This window comes from Oncorhynchus keta, chromosome 19 (genome assembly GCF_023373465.1).
Source record: "Oncorhynchus keta strain PuntledgeMale-10-30-2019 chromosome 19, Oket_V2, whole genome shotgun sequence".
NCBI classification, from domain to species: Eukaryota; Metazoa; Chordata; class Actinopteri; order Salmoniformes; family Salmonidae; genus Oncorhynchus; species Oncorhynchus keta.
In genome coordinates this window covers 18183112-18207191 of record NC_068439.1, presented here as the reverse complement: position 1 = coordinate 18207191, position 24080 = coordinate 18183112, and the positions used below count along the sequence as shown (strand labels likewise).

At 45.7% G+C, this 24080-nt stretch overlaps 1 protein-coding gene and 1 long non-coding RNA gene across 17 annotated transcripts in view; one reads left to right on the top strand and one right to left on the bottom strand.

Annotated features, from left to right (window-relative positions):
* Positions 1-24080, top strand: part of LOC118370978 (nuclear transcription factor Y subunit gamma-like) — a 42044-nt gene that overhangs the window by 15574 nt on the left and 2390 nt on the right. For 7 of the 15 annotated variants that reach the window (XM_052469927.1, XM_052469926.1, XM_052469923.1 and 4 more), the window contains 7 exons: positions 14325-14428; positions 14556-14627; positions 16801-16914; positions 18983-19078; positions 20377-20565; positions 23184-23255; positions 23858-24007. In XM_052469927.1, the coding sequence (XP_052325887.1) occupies positions 14325-14428; positions 14556-14627; positions 16801-16914; positions 18983-19078; positions 20377-20565; positions 23184-23255; positions 23858-24007 (797 nt within the window). Of the gene's footprint in view, positions 1-260; positions 533-709; positions 919-14324; positions 14429-14555; positions 14628-16800; positions 16915-18982; positions 19079-20376; positions 20566-23183; positions 23256-23857; positions 24008-24080 lie in introns of those variants that run through there. The other 8 variants (XM_052469922.1, XM_052469928.1, XM_052469932.1 and 5 more) reach the window with 5 other exon arrangements.
* Positions 5218-10575, bottom strand: LOC127909281 (uncharacterized). 2 transcript variants are annotated; one of them, XR_008070593.1, is made up of 3 exons: positions 7405-10575; positions 6829-7116; positions 5218-6781 (listed from the first exon to the last, which is right to left on the bottom strand). It is a non-coding gene; the product is annotated as an uncharacterized LOC127909281 (long non-coding RNA). The 2 variants fall into 2 exon arrangements; XR_008070594.1 differs by having other exon boundaries at positions 6829-7068.

Below are 24080 nucleotides of genomic sequence, written 5' to 3'. Positions count from 1 at the left end.
GCAAGCTACCTCCACCACTTCCTCAATCAGTCCCTGCCTCGCTTTGTTAGAACTTTCTTTGTCTTTTGTCTGGTTCTTCTTTCTCTCTCTTCCTCTTTTCTTTCCCTGACCCCTATCCTGCAGCTCAAGGTAACTTAAAACAGGAAGTTGGCTGTCGGTGAAAGGGGGTTGGGTGTAGGAAGGAGGGGGTAGGGCGGGGGAAGTGTGAGCCGACGAGCGGGTGGCTCGGCCAATAGTGCAGGAGGGCTCTCTACTTTCATTCGGGAAAGGCTGAGAGCGGGGAAGAAGCCTGGCCAGGGTCTGAGTATCATGTAGCAGGCTAGATTGATTACTTTTGAATGTTAAAAGGAAAGGAGGCAAGGAGGAGATTTGTCTGGGAGTCGGGAGTGCTGCTGTACCGCTCCCACTTTGATCTCTTTCGGCTATCTTTTTTTTCTTTTTGTCCTTCACTGTGCTGAGGCAGGGGTCAACTGAAAGACAAACGTGTGGGTCGCTGGCTGGAGAAAGAGATGGAACAAGTGATAAGGAGAGGGTGAGAGAGCGGGAGGGAGATGCTCGGGGTGGGGGGGGTTGGTCAGAGGAGAAACGGGAGAGAGGGGTGTGTGTTTAGGAAAGGGCGGATGGGAGGGGGGCCGGAGGAGAATGAGTTGAGGGGGGAAGGGTAGAAGAAAGTGGGGGTGGTGAACGCTCTTCTCTCTCTGTTGGGCAGGCTGTAAGGTTTTTAAAGGAGGAGGATGGGCGGACTGTGTTTTGTCTGTTCCTGGGACCGGCGCCTGAGGAAGTGAAGTGCTACAGAGATTTTCTGTGTTAGCCAGCCCCCCCTCCTCTTGCCTCATGAGACTTCTACAGTAGAGAGTACAGCCTCTCTCTCCCTTTCCTGCTCTCCTTCAGCCAACTACACAGAATGATGGGCACAGGGTAAGTGTGACCAACCACACACACACACTAGACCGGTCTGTGTTGTAGATCGCTGCTGGATTCCTCTACTCATGTGTGCTTTCTCTTCTCTTTCTCTCGCTATTTCGCTTTCTCTCGCTCTTTCGCTCTGTTTCTTCTGTCTCTCTGCAGAGATGGGATGCGCTCTCTGCCCTCACTACTCCTCTTCTCTGTTGTCCTCTACTTTTCTCCTTGGGAGAAATCTGAATGTGTGTGTGTCATTTAAAAAAAAAAAGTATTTTTGCAACTAACAGCAGTCACCCTCATGTCCTTCAATTGTCACTCCAGGACAGGATCTGTGTTGTTGACATCTTTAGTTTGCATTTTGCAGAATGTCTCTCCTTGAGTCATGTTAATGTTTTTCTATGAAAACTACAATGTAGGCTGTTAATATTGATGACAAGTTCTATTGAATTAGACTGGTTGTTCTGTTGACCAGCACTGGCTGGTGTTTGTTTGCGACCCTGCTTCTGCTGTGTTTTGACTTTGGACTTTTAAGCAGGACGTTAGCAGCTGTTAGTTTGTCTCTCTGGGCTGTGTTGGTTATTGACTCTCTGTAGCGCTGTGGTTGGACTGCCCAGCGCTGTGCTCGCAGACAGACAGACTTCAAAGTCATTCAGGATGGTCACGATTGTACTGCTGTGACTGCGGTCCATGGCTCGTCCCCAAGCCTGGTCCTTGGAGTGTTGTTTACACTCGCCTGACAGTGATGCAGAGGGCAAGATGGCGCTGAGCTCGCTACAGCGTGTTTAGGGGACGAATTTGAGACCTTGAAGTTGGGTTGTGTCGGGGCCGCTGCAATGACGAATGGCAATTGACAGCTTTAGGGACAGACCACAGGTTTTTGATGTGTGATCTCTATATCATCTCTAGCTCTGTTCTGCCTCCCCTTCTCCCTAATTGAAAGTTTCCATCGGTGCTACCTTTCTCTCTCTCTGACAGAAAGTTCCGTTGGGGAGAGGGATGACTAAAAATAACTCCAGTGACCACACAGCTATTGTGTGCCTTGTTCCTTTGCCCTTGCAGGCAGCCTTGTTTTGAGTGTGTACGTCACGGTGTGTGTTGTCAACACATGAGCCAAACTACCAGATAAAGTTTGGTGGTGTTCTGTTATTGAGGCTGATATGCAGCTAGCGGCTGGGCCTAGTGTTGGATGAAGCTGTCACAGGAATGTGCGACTGGCTCCTGCAGTCTTTCAGTCAGCATAGAGAGGGAGACCGGCAGAGAGAGAGAGAGAGAGAGGATGAAAGGACAGTGAGGGACGAGGGACAGAGGAATAAGGGACTTTGCTAACAGAGATGTCTTTGTGCTCAAAGGAAGACCTCCCTCGGGAAGAAGTGAAGAAAATAGAAACCATTGTGTCGCACATGCAAGTGCTGCAGTGAAAGTTGAAAAACCTGTCCTCTCTTTCCCCTGTCACCCTCTTCCCTCCACCCGCTCTCTCTCTTCCCTCCCCCCCGCTCTCTCTTCCCTCCCCCCGCTCTCTCTCTTCCCTCCCCCCCGCTCTCTCTTCCCTCCCCCCCCTCTCTCTCTTCCCTCCCCCCGCTCTCTCTCTTCCCTCCCCCCGCTCTCTCTCTTCCCTCCCCCCGCTCTCTCTCTTCCCTCCCCCCGCTCTCTCTTCCCTCCCCCGCTCTCTCTCTTCCCTCCCCCCGCTCTCTCTTCCCTCCCCCGCTCTCTCTCTTCCCTCCCCCGCTCTCTCTCTTCCCTCCCCACCCCCGGCTCTCTCTCTTCCCTCCTCCCTCTCTGGTTTCTCTCTCTCCTCTGTTGAATGACCTTGGGAGATCAGAGCTGAGCGAGTGCTTCCTATAGCTGGTTTGAAGCAGAACCAAGGGCAACGTTAACAGGGCCAGGTGGACAGACTGCTTTGACACGGGTCAGGGCAAGCACAAATTTCAAGTACAAAATCGACCATCGACGGATCAAACATATGCATGCAATTCTAGCTGTGTATTCTGGGTTAATCTGTAATTCACTGACTGGCTGAGAACGAGAACCATCTCCTTGTTTTTGTTGTGCTTGAGTAGATTGTTTACCCAGCATACTGTTTACCCAGTATGAAATGCATACAGCATTTCATACTGTTTCTGTACCATACCAGGTATACGGTATTACTGAATGTGCATACAAGAAGCGCTATTTCTAAAAGCTAAAATAAAACCCTTTTGATGATTTTTTGATAAAAATGAAGCACAAAACAATTTAGACACCAGGGAAGTTGATCCAGGAGGGAATTGAATGTCTGCTGTGACCAAGAAGCTTGGTCTTGATATCTAGCCACTTTGCTAATAAGTTGGCAAACCAAATGCATAGCTGGAGTCCTGAGCTGGATATAATAATTTGACACATGTTAGATTTCTTATAGTTCTGCTTAACTTATAGTTCTAAGCGGTGGAATAATAGCACACAACCCTGCAAGCCCCTGGGAGGTGGCATTTTGTCGTTATATGGTATAAACAGTATATTACCCCCAGCCTATTGGGTTTTTACTTCTGCCCCGAATGAATATATCTAGTTGTTTTGAGTTTGGTATGCCGCTGCCACTATGCCCATAATAGGCCCCCGAGGATTCAACAATGCTTGTTTTTTTTCTTTTGAGTTTCTCTTCACTCAGTTACAATTTTTCCCATTGCTTTATTTAGAGATGTTCATGTTCACGCTTGTCCGACACTGGTTTCTCCCCATACTGATTTTAATTTGAGTAGAACTGGATAGAGCAGCTATACTGAGCTTCCAATGTCAATTCATAACGGGAAAATAAAAAAAGCATGACATTTTGTGTTTTTTCAGGATTTAAATTCTGACAAAGTACCCGTTTTGGAACAATTACGCCCTAAAAAACACAGAATTTGACTTCGGCTTGTCACGATACCACCATTTTACAAACGATACCAGGCCAAGTATCACGATACCAAGTGGTATCACGATATCACGGTGAGAAAAAAAAACTGTGACCTAGCGTCCTGTTTGACCCGTCCCCCGGATACTTGTTCTCTAAAAATCTGTCACTGCAATTCACACTTCTACTCAATACAACACATTGAATTTAACTGTTCGCTGTTTAATAGAATACGGCATAGAATGGCTCATTTGCTCATATTTGCAAAGACCTACCTGTGATTTGGCTTGAGGAATGGGAGGAAGGAATATACATCAGTGGAGGCTGCTGAAGGGAGGACGGCTCATAAGAATGGCGCAAATGAAATGGCATGATACCATTCCACTCATTCCGTAACAGCCATTACCACGAGCCAGTTCTCCCAAATTAAGGTGCCACCAACCTCCTGTGATATACATGCGTAATGATCGGTATGTCATAGTCAATAAGAGGAAAACTGCATGGAACCTTCTTTACTTTCCAGTTAACACACACACACACACACACTCTCCCTTCCTCACACACTTGCTCCCTCCCTCACCCTCATAAACACACACACCGCTCTCGCTCTCCCACGACACACTGCTCCCAACTTTTAAAACGTTAGGCACCAAACAGAATTTAAGGAACACCAGAAAGAAATGGATATTTGATATAGTTTAGGTCTCTATGAATCCTACATTTGCCTAAACCAACTGTCAAGTTACCATGTCTTTAGCTAGTTAGGTAACATGATTGACAAACGTTGTCTTATCAAACCAATAAGTAGTGACCCGAGATTAGTTTAAAATGCCCCGTAACATGGTTTGTAAAATTATATAAAATGCGCTCAAATAAAAAAGGCATATCCGGTAATATGGGTAATTTGTTAACCGTTTAGGCTAGAGGTCGATCGATTTTTATGATTTTCCAGCGCCGTTACCGATTATTGGGGTGCCCAAAAGCCGATACCGATTATTGGGGGACCAAAAAAGCCGCTACCGATTATTGGGGGACCCAAAAAAAAGCAGAGATATTTATTTGTAATAATGACAATTACAACAATACTGAATGAACACTTATTTTAACTTAATATAATACATCAATAAAATCAATTTAGCCTCAAATAAATAATTAAACATGTTCAATTTGGTTTAAATAATGCAAAAACAAAGTCTTGGAGAAGAAAGTAAAAGTACAATATATGCCATGTAAGAAAGCTAACGTTTAAGGTCCTTGCTCAGAACATGAGAACATATGAAAGCTGGTGGTTCCTTTTAACATGAGTCTTCAATATTCCCAGGTAAGAAGTTTTAGGCTGTAGTTATTATAGGATTATTTCTATTTCTCTCTATACCATTTGTATTTCATTAACCTTTGACTATTGGATGTACTTATAGGCACTTTAGTATTGCCAGTGTAACAGTATAGCTTCCGTCCCTCTCCTCGCTCCTACCTGGGCTCGAACCAGGAACACAACGACAACAGCCACCCTCGAAGCAGCATTACCCATGCAGAGCAAGTGGAACAACCACTCCAAGTCTCAGAGTGAGTGATGTTTGAAATGTTATTAGCGCGCACCCCGCTAACTAGCTAGCCATTTCACATCAGTTACACCAGCCTAATCTCGGGAGTTGATAGGCATGAAGTCATAAACAGCGCAATGCTTGATACACAGCGAAGAGCTGCTGGCAAAACGCACGAAAGTGCTGTTTGAATGAATGCTTACGAGCCTGCTGCTGCCTACCACCGCTCAGACTGCTCTATCAAATCATAGACTTAGTTATAACATAATAACACACAGAAATACGAGCCTTAGGTCATTATAATGGTGGAATCCGGAAACTATCATCTCGAAAACTATTTATTCTTTCAGTGAAATATGGAACCGTTCCGTATTTTGTCTAAGGGGTGGCATCCATTAGTCTAAATATTCCTGTTACATTGCACAACCTTCAATGTTATGTCATAATTACGTAAAATTCTGGCAAATTAGGCGGCCCAAACTGTTGCATATACACTGATTCTGCGTGCAATGAACGCAAGAGAAGTGACACAATTTCACCTGGTTAATATTTCCTGCTAACCTGGATTTCTTTTAGCTAAATATGCAGGTTTAAAAATATATACTTCTGTGTGTTGATTTTAAGAAAGGCATTGATGTTCATGGTTAAGTATACATTGGAGCAACGATACGCACTGCATCGATTATATGCAACGCAGGACACGCTAGATAACTACACATGGTTGATGATATTACTAGTGATTATGATTGATTGGTTTTTTTTTTATAAGATAAGTTTAATGCTAGCTAGCAACTTACTTTGTTTGCTGCATTCGCGTAACAGGCAGTCTCCTCGTGGAGTGCAATGAGAGGCACGTGGTTAGAGCATTGGACTAGTTAACTGTAAGGTTGCAAGATTGATTCCCCCGAGCTGACAAGGTGAAAATCTGTCATTCTGCCCCTGAACATGGCAGTTAACCCACCGTTCCTAGGCCGTCATTGAAAATAAGAATGTGTTCTTAACTGACTTCCCTATTTTTAAATAAAGATTAAATAAAGGTGTGTAAAAAATATATATTTTTAAAAAATCGCCGTCCAAAAATAGCGATTTCCGATTGTTATGAAAACTTGAAATCGGCCCTAATTAATCGGCCATTCCGATTAATCGGTCGACCTCTAGTTTAGGCTAGAAACAAGACCTCCGGTAATATGGGTAATTTTTTAACCGTTTAGGCTAGAGACACGACCTCCGGTAATATGGGTTATTGTTTAACCGTTTAGGCTAGGGACAAGACCTCCGGTAATATGGGTTATTGTTTAACTGTTTAGGCTAGAGACACGACCTCCGGTAATATGGGTTATTGTTTAACTGTTTAGGCTAGAGACACGACCTCCGGTAATATGGGTTATTGTTTAACCGTTTAGGCTAGAAACACAACCTCCGGTAATATGGGTCATTTTTTAACCGTTTAGGCTAGAGACACGACCTCCGGTAATATGGGTCATTTTTAACCGTTTAGGCTAGAGACACGACCTCCGGTAATATGGGTCATTTTTTAACCGTTTAGGCTAGAGACAAGACCTCCGGTAATATGGGTTATTGTTTAACCGTTTAGGCTAGAGACACGACCTCCGGTAATATGGGTTATTGTTTAACTGTTTAGGCTAGAGACACGACCTCCGGTAATATGGGTTATTGTTTAACCGTTTAGGCTAGAGACAAGACCTCCGGTAATATGGGTTATTGTTTAACCGTTTAGGCTAGAGACACGACCTCCGGTAATATGGGTTATTGTTTAACTGTTTAGGCTAGAGACACGACCTCCGGTAATATGGGTTATTGTTTAACCGTTTAGGCTAGAGACACGACCTCCGGTAATATGGGTTATTGTTTAACTGTTTAGGCTAGAGACACGACCTCCGGTAATATGGGTTATTGTTTAACCGTTTAGGCTAGAGACAAGACCTCCGGTAATATGGGTTATTGTTTAACTGTTTAGGCTAGAGACAAGACCTCCGGTAATATGGGTTATTGTTTAACTGTTTAGGCTAGAGACACGACCTCCGGTAATATGGGTTATTGTTTAACTGTTTAGGCTAGAGACACGACCTCCGGTAATATGGGTTATTGTTTAACCGTTTAGGCTAGAGACAAGACCTCCGGTAATATGGGTTATTGTTTAACCGTTTAGGCTAGAGACACGACCTCCGGTAATATGGGTTATTGTTTAACTGTTTAGGCTAGGGAAAATACTTTTTCTTTCCGTTTTCTCCCTCTGACGTTCTTAGGCTGCATGACAGTGAACTTGCAAATTCTACTCAGACTGGTCTGTGTTTGATGGAATTATACAATGTATCAACATTGCTTTCTTTGTGCGCTGCTCCAATGTAAGAAATGTACAAATCTAACAACAGTAGACTCATGAGGGTCAGCATGCCGCTCGCCATCACAGCTAAACGATTTATTAAGAAAACCGATGAAGGAATAGACGTGAAGAGCGGACAGAGAGAAGCATTTGATTGAGGGCAGGTAGAGGGGGGGCAGGTAGCTTAGTGGTTAAGAGCACTGGGCCAGTAACCGAAAGGTCGCTGGTTCGAATACCTGAGCTGACTAGATGAAAAATCTGTCAATGTGCCTTTGAGCAAGGCACTTAACCCCAATTGCTGTAATCTGCAACACATGATATGCGCATGAAAGTGAAGTGGATATTATTGAACCTGCGCATACAAGAGACTAGTGTCTGTTGCTTAAATTCACCTGAATTTATAAACTAAAGTGACTGGCGCCAGCAGGTTCTTTAGATCTATAGGGCAAAAAAAGTCAATAGTATTATATGAAACGATACTACAGTATTCTAAAATGTTGGTATGATAATTGGCATGATGTTCTGGCACCGTGATATTATCGTGGTACCTGCATATCATTTCTACCAAAAGGCTGATTTTGTGATTGGGCCTGTTTTTCTGCTAAACAGAATCCTACAGGGCTTGCTTTTTGAGACTTTCCTTGAGTTGACCTTTTTGCATTGTTGCAAATTTCAAAGCAGTCATGCTTCTACATAGTGACCCCCGCTAAGGACATTGCATGCAGCTTGTGCAATATGTACCCTCTTACTTTTTTGCACTGTAGGCCTATCATACATAATTTACTGATAGCCTAGCTAGATTATATAGCCTAGCCATAGCCTTTGGTTGAATAACTGCAGTCATCCAGAGTATTCTGGTTTTCATCAACGTTTCAAAGTTAGTTAGTGCAGACTCTCGTAGGGGAGTCTCACAAGTCTGGATTAATGAGTTAGCCAGAACTTCTTCCGCCAACATCTTGTAACCAGTCAGGAGTCAGGAGTCATGGTACCATGGCTAGAGGCCTAAATCCTTAGGCTATTCTTTAACCTGCTTCAGTTCAGGTCATCTCAGAGGGCAGTTGTTCCTCTGACTGCCTCCAGGTTTTCTCCTCCTCCTCCTCCTCCTCGGCCCATTAACTGTCATACTCTGCTCTCCTCAGTCCGCACTACTGTGACCTCCATTCAGATCCACCAGCCAGGTCATTTAGGATACTATTAACTTACTGCTCAGAATTAGTGTTTCACTCACTCATTTTCTGTCCATCAGCCATGCTTTTTCTAGAGCAGTGAACACCTCTCTATTGAGAGTGTATTTCCGTTAGCTAGCTAGCTACTTTCAGTTCCAGACTCCAATCTGAAAACTCACCCTCTCTTCTGTGCCTTTGGCTTCCACCTTGGGGATTCTGAAAGGACAGTACAGTTTCAAGCAATATGGTAGTACTTAGCAACTCTAGTGCTTTTTGAGGACGGTTTGGTTTAGATGACTAAAAAAAATGTTAATTTTTTAAAACATTCAATGCGCTATGCATTATGTGGGTTGAATGATGTAACACAGAATAAAACAATTAATAAAAGTCCCATGATGGTAGTGACTACCCATTTACTACTTATTAACCATCAATTATTCACATTACTTTAATAAAATATTTCAGTTGGGTATATTACTTAATTTGTTTTTGATGATTTCATTATTTAATTCCAAGACATCTATCTCTATGTAGATTCTGCTTATGCTGTCTGACAATCACTATTAGTTCTTCAAAGTAAATAAGTCTTCTTGGGTATGACGCTACAAGCTTGGCGCACCTGAGAGTTTCTCCCATTCTTCTCTCCAGAGCCTCTCAAGCTCTGTCAGGTTGGATGGGGAGCGCTGCTGCACAGCTATTTTCAGGTCTCTCCAGAGATGATCAATCGGGTTAAATTCCGGGCTCTGGCTGGTCCACTCAAGGACATTCAGAGACTTGTCCCGAAGCCACTTGTGCATTCTCTTGGCTGTGTGCTTAGGGTCATTGTCCTGTTGGAAGGTGAACCCTGGCCCCAGTCTGAGGTCCTGAGCACTCTGGAGCAGGTTTTCATCAAGGTTCTCTCTCTACTTTGCTCCGTTCATCTTTCCCCTGATCCTGACTAGTCTCTCAGTCCCCACACCACCATGCTTCACCGTAGGGATGGTGCCAGGTTTCCTTCAAACGTGATGCTTGGCATTGAAGCCAAAGAGTTCAATCTTGCTTTGAATTTTTAGGTGCCTTTTGGCAAACTCCAAGCAGGCTGTCGTGCCTTTTTTTACTGAGTGGCAGCTTCCATCTGGCCACTCTACCATAAAAGGCCTGATTTGGTGGAGTGCTGCAGAGTTGGTTGTCCTTCTGGAAGTTTCTCCCATCTCCACAGAAGAACTCTGGAGCTCTGTCCGAGTGACCATCGGGTCCTTGGTCATGACTTGGTTTTTGATCTGACGTGCACTGTCAACTGTGGGACCTTCTGTAGACAGGTTGTGTACCTTTCCAAATCATGTCCAATCAATTGAATTTACCACAAGTGGACTCCAATCAAGTTGTAGAAGCATCTCAAGGATGATCAATGAAACAGGATCACCTCCAGTCAATAGATTCGAGAGGACTAGATGGAAAGTTTCCACCATTTTCCTTGCACCTATCCAGTTCTTTCCGATGTAGTGCTAGTTCAGTCCACATGCCCAGGTAAGGGAATGTCATTGACAGTTTGGACCTGAGCCCTGAAGCTGTTGTGAGCGTGTCAGGGGCCGACCTGCCAGGGGCGAGCAGTAGAGAGGCTGGTGCTGGCAGGAAACAATGCTGCTGATTCAGCAGATCCTGCTGCTTACTCCTGCTGAAAACCATTGACTTGAGAGAGGTGTTGGGATGGTCTGCCGACGAAGCACAGGCACATAGTGCAGGTCAGGAGAAACCCAACACTGCCACCTCACTCACTCACTCACTCACTCACTCACTCACTCACTCACTCACTCACTCACTCACTCACTCACTCACACCACTGAAGGGCAACGGAACTGAAGGAAACAGCACAGGGGAGCCCCTCTAAAATGTGTAGTTTTGGCACACAATGCCACAAATTTCTCAAGTTTTGAGGGACCATGTAATTGGCATGCTGACTGTAGGAATGTCCACCAGAGTTGTTGCCAGAGAATTGAATGTTTAGCCAACGCCAACGTTGTTTTAGAGAATTAGGCAGTAAGTCTTCACCGTCCTCACAACCACAGACTACATGTAACCACGACAGACCATGACCTCCACATCCGGCTTCTTCACCTACGGGATCGTCTAAGACCAGTTATCTAGAAAGCTGATGAAACTGTTTCCACAACTTCTACAATTTAAGAATTTCTGCACAAACTTTCAAACTGTCTGAGGAAGCTCATCTGCATGCTTTTAGCCAGGGTCTTGATCTGATTGCAGTTCGGCTTTGTAACCGACTTCAGTGTGCAGATAGTCACCTTTGATGGCCACTGACCTGCTGGAGAAATGTGCTCTTCATAGATGAATCCTGGTTTGAACTCTACCGGGCAGATGGCAGACAGCGTGTGTGGTGTCATGTGGGTGAGCAGTTTGCTGATGTCAACGTTGTGAACAGAGTGCCCCGTGGTGGGGTTTTGTTATCGGCAGGCATAAGCTACGGACAACAAACACAATTGCATTTTATCAATGGCAATTTAAATGCACAGAGATACCATGACGAGATACTGAGGCCATTGTTGTGCCATTCATTCGACACCATCACCTCATGTTTCAGCGCGATAATGCACGGCCCCATATCGCAAGGGTCTGTACAAAATTTCTGGAAGCTGAAAATTGATGTCCCAATTCTTCCATGACATCTACGACCGCGTGTTCCAGTTCCCTCCAATAGCCAATAACTTCGCATAGTCATTAAAGAGGAGTGGGACAACATTCCACAGGCTACAATCAACAGCCTGAACAACTCTATGCGAAAGAGTCACACTGCAGGAGGCAAATAGTGGTTACCAGATATTGACTGGTTTACTGATCCACGCAACTGCCTTTTATTAAGGTATCTGTGACCAACAGATGTATATCTGTATTCCCAGTCATGTGAAATCCATAGATTAAGGCCCAATGAATGTATTTTAATTGACTGACTTCTTTATATGAACTGTAACTCACAATTTGTTTTGAAATTGTTGCATGTTTCCATCTTTCACTCCCCCCTCACCCCATTTTGTGGGATTTTTGGTCTGCAACGTTTAAATTGAATGTCGTAGGTGTCACTCAGAGAGCCGGATCATTTAGTCACATCTGAGAGAGCAAAGTCCCACTCCTGAGGTAGGTAGTTCAGTCAGCTGAGGTTGGGTGGGTGGGTGTACGCGGAGACAGCTGGGGTGATTAGGCTTTACTTATTTATCTCCTAGTTAATTGAAGTGTGTGCTTTTTTTAAACCCCCCACCCCCACACACACACACACACACACACACAGCGGAAATTGCACTGTTGCTGTGGTAATTTGCCTGATAGTAAATTGTAATGGTGTTAAGTGAATCATCTAATCATCATTTCTTATCTGGATACCAGTTGGAGAAAGTGCAGGTACATACACACACACACAGAGATGTCTTCCTCTCCTGCTGCATCCATCACAAAACTCTGGGCCGCCTTGGAACTGTAAAAAGAGAAGGAAGGAGACGTGTCCTTATACTGTTATTTATTCAGGCAAAGTGTTTCTTTGCTTTGTCACTCAGACCAGAACAGGTTTCAGGTACAAGTAAAGGAACAGTCAACTAGACAAGGACATAGAGGGCATTCGGTTTGTCATCGTAGGCTTAGCCTGACTCCACCATAAGATTAAAAATCACTGTTTCATCTGTGCCCTCTGGAGTGCTGGGATTGTTTTGTAGGTGAAGAGGAAGCTGGTTAGGGATTTGCAACAGGACTTTAATCAACCTTGAAATTAAACTGGACACTGGGCAGCCCAACTCATCACAGCCACTTTTAGAGGTCAGTTGCTGTCTAAGCCCGCCACAGCATCAGCCCTTGTTGATTTATCAACCCCTCCACCCCCTGACTCCATTCTGATTGATTCATCGAAGCCCCTGACTCCATTCTGATTGATTCATCGAGGCCCCTGACTCCATTCTGATTGATTCATCGAAGCCCCTGACTCCATTCTGATTGATTCATCGAAGCCCCTGACTCCATTCTGATTGATTCATCGAAGCCCCTGACTCCATTCTGATTGATTCATCGAAGCCCCTGACTCCATTCTGATTGATTCATCGAAGCCCCTGACTCCATTCTGATTGATTCATCGAGGCCCCTGACTCCATTCTGATTGATTCATCGAGGCCCCTGACTCCATACTGATTGATTCATCGAGGCCCCTGACTCCATACTGATTGATTCATCGAGGCCCCTGACTCCATTCTGATTGATTCATCGAGGCCCCTGACTCCATACTGATTGATTCATCGAGGCCCCTGACTCCATTCTGATTGATTCCATTTGAAAATAATGGAACGGAATGCTCTTTTTTCTCTTTTTTTTCATGCTGTCTGTGTTATGAGCTGCTGGAGGACGTGAGCTCAGCAGTGGCCAATGGCTGAGAGACCGGACTAGTCTTTATGTGGTCATGCTTTTCTCTCCCTCTCCCCCTCTCATCATCATGTCTGACCCACATAGCTGGTTGGCATAGCTATCGCACTGCTACAGCCTGCCCTACCCTTTCTCTTACCTCTCCCTGTTCCAGCCTCTGGCACTTTGTCTCATCATGTACAGTTGACCAGCATTAATCCAACGGACACACACACCACACCCAGCTATTAGTGTTTCCCTTTACCCTCGTCGCCTGCCCATTCTTCCCGGGGAAGAAGAGAAAGGGAGGGAGATAGCTGTGTAGACTCTCCAGCACTGCAGGCTCAGACAAGCAGGCCAATATTCACAGCAGAATTCCTGGCATGCCATAGTAACCTGGCGTGTCCCCTTGGAGCCAGGCTCCGGCCTCACGTTACACAATGACGTGTGTGTGTGTGTGTGTGTGTGTGTGTGTGTGTGTGTGTGTGTGTGTGTGTGTGTGTGTGTGTGTGTGTGTGTGTGTGTGTGTGTGTGTGCGCGGTGGGGAGTTGTTGTTCGAGGGATTGGAATAGAGCTCTATTTAGGATACTCTGAGCTCCTGGAGTGACACACACACACACACACATCGGGTACTCAGGCCTGTCGTCAGACTCGGGGTCACTAATACCCCACACATGACAGACTGGTCTCTGTTCCACTCCATTGGTGTAAACTTCCATGACCATAGAGTGGAGTTTAGTCTGCTGTAATACCCCACACAGTGACATGACGGACCAGGAGCTGTAATACCCCACACAGTGACATGACAGACCAGGAGCTGTAATAGCCCACACAGTGACATGACAGACCAGGAGCTGTAGGCGACTAATGTGATTGAGCCATTCAGATTCATGCAGCGATCTGTGATTAGGCACGTCAACACACAGGATTAATGGGCTTCTAAACAAATAGAATTGACCCGCTATATTTATAATTCTATGTTTTCTAACTGTAAGTTAACCTACAGAGTTCCTAGAGCTCTGGCCAGTGCAGCCTTTGAGTGCCATTGTCAGTCAACTTGTCGGTTTAGTTGGTTCCTGGGGTAGATGTTGTGTTTTTTTGTCTGATCCTCTCGCTTCTCCCCTGTACAGTGAGCATGTCTGCAGATTCGTTTGGCGCCGGGGGCAGCGATGCCCAGCAGAGCCTACAGTCCTTCTGGCCCCGCGTCATGGAAGAGATCAGGAACCTCACGGTGGTATGTCACGGCCTCCCTCTGATTGAATGCACACTCGTACACACACACACATACAAAGGCACACACATCACACCTCACAAGTGGTTTCCACATGACCTGCCCCTAACACCCCTTGGCTCTGTTTCAGAAGGATTTCCGTGTGCAGGAGTTGCCTCTCGCCCGAATCAAGAAAATCATGAAGCTGGACGAAGATGTGAAGGTATGAGGCAGGTCCCCGCCTTCTGTGATTGCTCTATGAAGTCTTCATCAACACCCCACTCAGATAACAATATATAGTATTTTGGAGCTGAGGTGTGGCTACACGGCTGGCTGAAATGAACACAGCATCCATTAGCTCATTGTGTAGGAAACATTTTGACTTGGCACGTTATTTGGAATCTTGAGTCCCACGTCACATTCTATGTTGAAATATACACCCTGATCCCATTAGACCATCATCAGCTTATCACCCTACAGGGCTATCTATTCCTGCTCTGCTCTGAGAGGACAGGCATGGGGAGTGTGTGTCCGTATCCGTGTCCAAGTAGGGCTCCTCCCGAGAGAGATAAGCAGTAGCAGCTTAAGTGTGATAAGGAAGGTCAGCAGATCACTAACATACTGGACATCTAGCAGGACCCTTCTGACAGCCATGACCCAGAGTGTGACAGAGAGGGGTGTGATGCTAGCCATGACCCAGAGTGTGACAGAGAGGGGTGTGATGCTAGCCATGACCCAGAGTGTGACAGAGAGGGGTATGATGCTAGCCATGACCCAGAGTGTGACAGAGAGGGGTATGATGCTAGCCATGACCCAGAGTGTGACAGTGAGGGGTATGATGCTAGCCATGACCCAGAGTGTGACGTGATGCTAGCCATGACCCAGTGTGTGACAGAGAGGGGCGTGATGCTAGCCATGACCCAGAGTGTGATGTGATGCTAGCCATGACACAGAGTGTGACAGAGAGGGGCGTGGTGCTAGCCATGACCCAGAGTGTGACGTGATGCTAGCCGTGACCCAGAGTGTGACAGAGAGAGGTATGATGCTAGCCATGACCCAGAGTGTGACAGAGAGGCGCGTGATGCTAGCCATGACCCAGAGTGTGATGTGATGCTAGCCATGACCCAGAGTGTGACAGAGGGGCGTGATGCTAGCCATGACCCAGAGTGTGATGTGATGCTAGCCATGACCCAGAGTGTGACTGAGAGGGTGTGATGCTAGCCATGACCCAGAGTGTGACTGAGAGGGTGTGATGCTAGCCATGACCCAGAGTGTGACAGAGAGGGGTATGATGCTAGCCATGACCCAGAGTGTGACAGAGAGGGGTATGATGCTAGCCATGACCCAGAGTGTGACAGTGAGGGGTGTGATGCTAGCCATGACCCAGAGTGTGACGTGATGCTAGCCATGACCCAGTGTGTGACAGAGAGGGGCGTGGTGCTAGCCATGACCCAGAGTGTGACGTGATGCTAGCCGTGACCCAGAGTGTGACAGAGAGGGGTATGATGCTAGCCATGACCCAGAGTGTGACAGAGAGGCGCGTGATGCTAGCCATGACCCAGAGTGTGATGTGATGCTAGCCATGACCCAGAGTGTGACAGAGGGGTGTGATGCTAGCCATGACCCAGAGTGTGATGTGATGCTAGCCATGACCCAGAGTGCGACAGAGAGGGGCGTGGTGCTAGCCATGACCCAGAGTGTGATGTGATGCTGGCCATGACCCAGAGTGTGACTGAGAGGGGTATGATGCTAGCCATGACCCAGAGTGTGACAGAGAGGGGCGTGGTGCTAGCCATGACCCAGAGTGTGACAGAGAGGGGCGTGGTGCTAGCCATGACCCAGAGTGTGATGTGATGCTAGCCATGACCCAGAGTGTGATGTGATGCTAGCCATGACCCAGAGTGTGATGTGATGCTAGCCATGACCCAGAGTGTGACTGAGAGGGTGTGATGCTAGCCATGACCCAGAGTGTGATGTGATGCTAGCCATGACCCAGAGTGTGATGTGATGCTAGCCATGACCCAGAGTGTGATGTGATGCTAGCCATGACCCAGAGTGTGATGTGATGCTAGCCATGACCCAGAGTGTGATGTGATGCTAGCCATGACCCAGAGTGTGACTGAGAGGGTGTGATGCTAGCCATGACCCAGAGTGTGACTGAGAGGGTGTGATGCTCTCCATGACCCAGAGTGTGACTGAGAGGGTGTGATGCTAGCCATGACCCAGCAGCTCCTGCAGCCTGCTTCACCGACCACCTCCTGCCCAGGCCAACTTCTAAATGTCACTCTGTGGAAAGGTTTTCTAAAGGTTAGGTCTCCCCCCTTTAGCAGCAAGGGATACAGGCGGTCTATCTATACTATATTAGTTTTTAACATGTCATCTCAATGTCTCCATAGATGATCAGTGCAGAGGCCCCGGTGCTGTTTGCCAAGGCAGCTCAGATCTTCATCACAGAGCTCACACTGAGGGCTTGGATCCACACTGAAGACAACAAGAGACGCACCCTACAGGTCAGTCACACCCTCCCTAGTCTGTATAGAGGTCACACACACATTCACACAGACAACACATGCAGACTGCTGGCCCAAGTTCACGTGTAAAGACCTCACACATTTAGTCTGCTGGCCCAAGTTCACGTGTATAGACCTCACGCATGTAGTCTGCTGGCCCAAGTTCACGTGTAGATACCTCATGTAGTGTACTGGTCCCAGTGTGTGTGTGTGTAGAGGCCCACACGGCCATCCCCTGAGGACCTGCTCTGTTAAATTCCTTCTCTCTCTGTGTCGACTGTGAAAGCAGAGCTCGGCTCCCGTGACCCACTTTTACTTCGAATGCCATTTTGCCTGCTCTCTGATCCCAGAGCCAGGGGAATTACATGGATCCTAGTGTGATGAAAGGGACAGCGAGAGTGGGAAAGAGGGAGAGCCAAAGTGAGAGAGTGAGGGAATGGGCAAGAGAGAAGGAGAGACACAAAGTGAATGATTGTGAAAGAGTGTGTGAGAGAGAAGGGAGAGAGAGACGTTGAAGAGAGAGAAGAGAGTGTTGATCAGAGTGGTTTGGAAAGCCAGGGCCAGTCACACCTGGGTGTTATGGGTCGACCAGACAGTCAGCCACACACTGAAACATTAAACAGAATACCCCACTTCTTTCATCTCCATCTATTCACATACCTGTGTGTGGGATACTGCTTTGCATGATATCTTGGCAAATTCTGTCCTTCAACAAGGCTTCATAACAGTGGGGCTGAATTACAAAGTCAAATCTCACTCCTATAAATTCAGAGTGAAAACGTCATTCGGTTGAGCTTTGTTAACCTTGAAATAGAATGCCAATTTGGCATGTTAATTACATTTATACACCACAGATGGTGATATGTGTCTGGCGTATGCTCCTAGTCTGTGTGTGTTGTTAATAAGACAGCTCTGCTTTCAATCACACTCGATCTCTCTCTCTCTCACACACACGCCGGCTCTCGCCAGAGTTCCATTGTGCTGACAGCACGCCGATTAGGGTCACCATGGTGACACTCATCAATATAACAACTGTGGATGTGACCCGGTGTTACCAGATATTAATCACAGCACTATAAATAGACTGATGGTGGGGACTTAATATCCAATGGAAAATCACACACACACACACACACACACACACACACACACACACACACACACACACACACACACACACTCTAGAAGGGGGAGCCCAGTAGGACAGTGATGCTAAGAATACGTCACAACTCCCGATTGTTGTTCATCTGGTGTTTCTTACAGTGGGCCCATTCCTGCTGTTTTTTTACATGGTGAATGTTCAGGCTGGGAATTGCCAGGGACCTCACAATACGATATTGTTACGATACTTTGATGCTTCTCACTAGTTAAAAAGAGGATGTAGGATGGGTCCTTCTGTAGCTCAGTTGGTAGAGCATGGCGCTTGTAACGCCAGGGTAGTGGGTTCGATTCCCGGGACCATCCATACGTAGAATGTATGCACACATGACTGTAAGTCGCTTTGGATAAAAGCGTCTGCTAAATGGCATATATTATTATTATTATTATTAAAATACAGGAAGTTTTGGCACAGGTACAGCCGATATAAATATATATATATCGGCTGTACCTGTGCCAAAACATCCTGTATTTTAATAATAATAATAATAATATATGCCATTTAGCAGACGCTTTTATCCAAAGCGTTATATATATTTATATATATATTTATATTTATATTTATATTTATATATATATATATATATATATATATTATACTTTTTACTGATCAATACTTGGAGTCAAAGTATCAATATATTGTCCAAAATAATATTACGGTGTGTGATTTGAAGTAGGCTTTTACAGTTCCACTGTGAGCGAGCTCCTTTTAGTATTGTTTACAAAGCTGCAGAATGTTCGGGTATGACCTAGAAGATTATATAAACGGTCTTTTCTTCAATCGTTTTCAAAAAGGCTATATTTGGAGAGAGCAGCAGAAGTAGAAAGCCGGTTTTATATTTAGTCTAGTTTCTGCACATACTGAATAAGGAGCCTAATGTTCACCCTCAACTCTTATCCTGTGTTTCAGAGGAACGACATTGCCATGGCGATAACAAAGTTCGACCAGTTTGACTTCCTCATCGACATCGTACCCCGGGATGAGCTCAAGCCCCCTAAACGACAGGTAGTGTGTGAGAGTCCATCTGCATTTCATTTCAGGACCCCGGCAGGGTGTAGTACCACTCCTGGCAGCCTGGAGGCGCTGTAAACATCCTTGACTGGAAGCTGGTGTTCGGTCAGCGAGGGCTTTCAGTCGGATGTTTGCAGCGTCTGGCTGACCCTTACCTCCAACATCCCTCAACAGTACCACCAATACCCCATAGCTTGTAATCAGTGTCAACATAATCACCACTGTGTTAACTGACGCCCTCTGCCACATTACAGATTGATGGTGGTACATGTTTTAGACTAGGCAGTGCCTCCCAAGCATTTGTAAGTTGTGACCTACCTAAAATGATGGTATTCTATCAGTACATCCATAAATCAATATAGTTGACCTGATCTGTGACCAGGGGTGTAAACATCCTACACTCTCAGCTGTGTCATCATCGAGCTGGGAGAGGGGTGTTTACACTTCTGGTGACGGGCAAATCGGCTACCTCCTACGCTACCCCATGGAAGATCAACCGACCAGTAGCTTTTAGGGAACTGTTACCCTGTACTTGTGATGAGGCCTTGCCGTGGCATTGCTCTAACTGATTTTGGGCTGTATATTATGATAACTAGGCACAAGGAGGGTACAGACTTGTTAATGGTTGATCATGTCCAATGTGTCACTAAATTAGCTTTCCTTTCACACTTTGATTTAGAACATTCTCAATTGTGTATCAATGCCTTGTTTTTTTATGAATCGAAATGATCCCTTTCAGTCTGAAGTGTTCTTGTGAAAAATGTTGTTGATCATCACAGTGATAATGGATTTACTAATGCATTTACTTTCTGTTCCTATTATTTTTTATTTCTTATTGTTGAGAAGCTGCTAGTAAGTGTTTAGTTGGACGATGTATACCATGTATATCCCGTACATAAGACTAATAAAACGTGAAAGTAAGGATCCTCTGGTTAGTGTCCCAAATGGCACCCTATACCCTATAAAGTGCACTTGTTTTGACCAGGGCCTGTAGGGCAGACCCATAGGGCCCTGTTCAGAAGCAGTGCACTACCTAGGTATTATGGTGCCATTTGGGACAGAACCTCCATTCAGAATCACATTACTCATCCATCCAGAGCTTATTAGTTATTTATCGGGCCTCTCGCTTATTGTATTACGCTGGCAAAATAATTAATGGAGATGTAATGGACTGATATGCTTCTCTTTCTGCCCCCTCACTCTGTTATCCTCCTCTCTCTCACTCTCTGTCTTCCATTCTCACCCTCTCCCCCTGTCTCTCTCTTCCTGTGTGTGTGTGTGTGTGTGTACAGGAGGAGGTGCGTCAGTCAGTGGCCCCAGCAGAGCCGGTTCAGTACTACTTCACCCTGGCTCAGCAGCCAGGTCAGGTCCAAGTGCAGGGTCAGCAGCAGGGCCAGCAGCAGGGCCAGCAGGCCACGGGACAACAGACTACCACCATCCAGCCTGGACAGATCATTATTGCACAGCCACAGCAAGGACAGGTATGCTGGAGAATAGACACACACACACTCATACGCGCTGCACACACAACGCACCACACAGACTGCAAATAACCAGTAAGGTACCGACATACAGCATAGGCAAAGGCATATTATAAACTGGGTGGTGACAGCCCTGAATGCTGATTGGCTGACAACCATGGTGTATCAGACCGTATACCACGGGCATGACAACATGCATTTTTACTGCTCTAATTATGTTGGTAACCAGTTTATAACAGCAATAAAAGTACGGGCTGTATCCAGGCACTCCACGTTGTCATGCTTAATATACCACACCCCCTTGGGCCTTGTTGCTTAAGTATAACACACCACACAGCCTGGCAGAACACAAGCTCTCCTAACATACCCAGTCAACAACCCTGTGAAGTCCAGTGTGAATGGGGGAATAACGGCATTAACAGTGGATTTTATTGATATTATCGTTGGCAAGCACAGCCGATCCCCACTTTGGCTTCAACTCTTTCCCACCAGCAGGGATGATTGACCCGTACACACCCAACACACACACACTCCCAGCTATACAAGCAGTGGTCCAGAGCCATTTGATCTGCACACTTCAGTCACTCCCTTCTCTACTGTAGGTCCGTAACATATTAAACAGTAACACACTAGGGCTGCGTCTGGTCAAAAGTAGTGCACTATGTAGGGAATAGGGTGCAGCCCTGGTCAAAAGTAGTTCACTATGTAGGGAATAGAGTGCAGCCCTGGTCAAAAGTAGTTCACTATGTAGGGAATAGAGTGCAGCCATGGTCAAAAGTAGTGCACTATGCAGGGAGTAGGGTGCCATTAAAAGTAGTGCACTATGCAGGGAGTAGGGTGCCATTTGAGACGTAGTCCTAGTGTGTTACTGTTTAATGTGTTACGGACCTACAGTGGAGAAGGGAGTGACTGAAGTGTGCAGATCAAATGGCTCTGGGCCACTGCTTGTATAGCTGGGAGTCCCTGTGAGACTGCTCTCCACCCCTCCACTGTACTTCTCTCTGAAGAGGAGGAACCCCCACCCCCTCATCCCTAGTTTGTCGTCTTCTCTGGTCCCCACCACCCCTAGTCTGTCTTCTTTATCTTTTCTCTTTTTGTTCTCTCGCTCTTTTTTTGAATATATTTTAGTTTTCTCCCCCCATGCTGCCTTAAGTTCATTGAGCTGTCGCAGTTCCACAGTCGGACCAGGACTGTTGCTACTGTTAATATCTGCTGCTGTTAATGGTACTGTTAATGTTACTGCTACTACTGTTGCTGCTGCAGTCCACCTTGTCGCAGAGCAGGGAAGGTCACCAAATGACTGGCACCTTAGAAGAGATGACTAGTCCAGGGTGCATCAGTATTGGGTAACAGTCAAGAGGCCAGGGGGTTGGAGGGAGCAGAAGAACAGGGGGATAAAGTGTCATTTTTAAAAGCGAGAGTTATCTGGAGATTGAGAGCGAGGGAGGAGGGTGAAGAGAGAGAGATCTTAAATCGTGTGTGTCCCCAGACTTGACTGCAAAGAGCTTTGTCACTAGTCGTCACTGTCGTACCAGTTCTGTCAAATGCCCTCTCAGGTCACAAAGTCCCTAATGGACTGATCTGTTAGGAAACCAAACCTCCATTTCCTACTGTAGGCTACGTCTTTATATTAATATAACTACCATTTCTTACTGTAGGATACATCTTTTATATTAATATAACTACCATTTCCTACTGTCGGTTACATCTTTATATTAATATAACTACCATTTCCTACTGTAGGATACATCTTTATATTAATATAACTACCATTTCCTACTGTAGGATACATCTTTATATTAATATAACTACCATTTCCTACTGTCGGATACATCTTTATATTAATATAACTACCATTTCCTACTGTAGGATACATCTTTATATTAATATAACTACCATTTCCTACTGTAGGATACATCTTTATATTAATATAACTACCATTTCCTACTGTAGGATACATCTTTATATTAATATAACTACCATTTCCTACTGTAGGATACATCTTTATATTAATATAACTACCATTTCCTACTGTAGGATACATCTTTATATTAATATAACTACCATTTCCTACTGTAGGATACATCTTTATATTAATATAACTACCATTTCCTACTGTAGGATACATCTTTATATTAATATAACTACCATTTCCTACTGTAGGATACATCTTTATATTAATATAACTACCATTTCCTACTGTCGGATACATCTTTATATTAATATAACTACCATTTCCTACTGTAGGATACATCTTTATATTAATATAACTACCGTTTCCTACTGTAGGATACATCTTTATATTAATATAACTACCATTTCCTACTGTAGGATACATCTTTATAGTAATATAACTACCGTTTCCTACTGTAGGCTACGTCTTTATATTCCTTAACTTCACTATACCTGGATTTCACAGCTGCTATTCCTTCATTAATTCTGCACATCACTTCTGTTCTATGCAGCATTTCATTGTGCTCACATGCTCATTGTTGTGTGTGTGATCTGACGACACCTGTCTACTGTATGTGTGTGTGTTCCTGTGCGCTCTGCATGTGCTCGTAGTCATCTTTGTAAAGCTTCCTCTCTCTCTCCTCCCTCCTCCCTCCCCTCTTCAGGTGCTGCAGGGGGCCACAATGCAACAGTTACAGCAGGTGCAGGTAGCCCAGTCACAGGGCACACCCATCACGGTAAACACTGCTCCTCAGCCGCCCCGTCCCCATCTGAAACCCCCTCCCAGCCCAGCACACCTCAGTGTAGGGTGAAGTTGCCCCTGGACGCTGATCGATTTTGCATTTCTCCCACTAAATGGTTAGCATTGGGGGCGGGAACGCTGATCCTAGATCTGATCCTAGTGGAAATTTCACCCCAGAGGGCACCCCTGCACATTGAATCAGGAAGATTAGGAGGAAGCTTGTGTTTGGCTGCATCACTAGTTCACTGAGTTTACCCCCCCAAGAGCCCTGCTGTCTCTCAGCAGCAGCCGGCTCTTTAAACCTGCCGTTAGATTTTTTTTATTGTTGCATACTAGGAACGTTCATCAGATCCGATCAGCCAATCCTGGAGAGACTGGGTTGCCTGACACGACCATATCATCGTCTGTCAGCTTGTAGGATGAGGGGGGGTTTTCAACCCTGCCTTGTCATCGCTCTCTGTGGTCCCACTCTAACTGTAATCTACTTATTAGGCCCAGGTTTTCCAGCCCAATGTCAATCATTACATGGTCACAGTCACCACACTCTCACCAGTTGTTTAAGAATTAACATTCTCCCTCTCCAACCCCCACCACCAGAGTGCTCCAATGACCATGCAGGTTGGGGACCAGCAGGTCCAGATAGTACAGGCGTCGTCCCAGGGCCAGACCCAGACGGTGCAGTCAGGACAGACCATGCAGGTCATGCAGCAGATCCTCACCAACTCTGCCGAGATCCAGCAGATACCAGTAAGAGAGAGAGAGAGCGAGGGAGGGAGGGAGGGAGGGGGAGGGGAGATTCTCTCCTTGAGTGACCTAACTG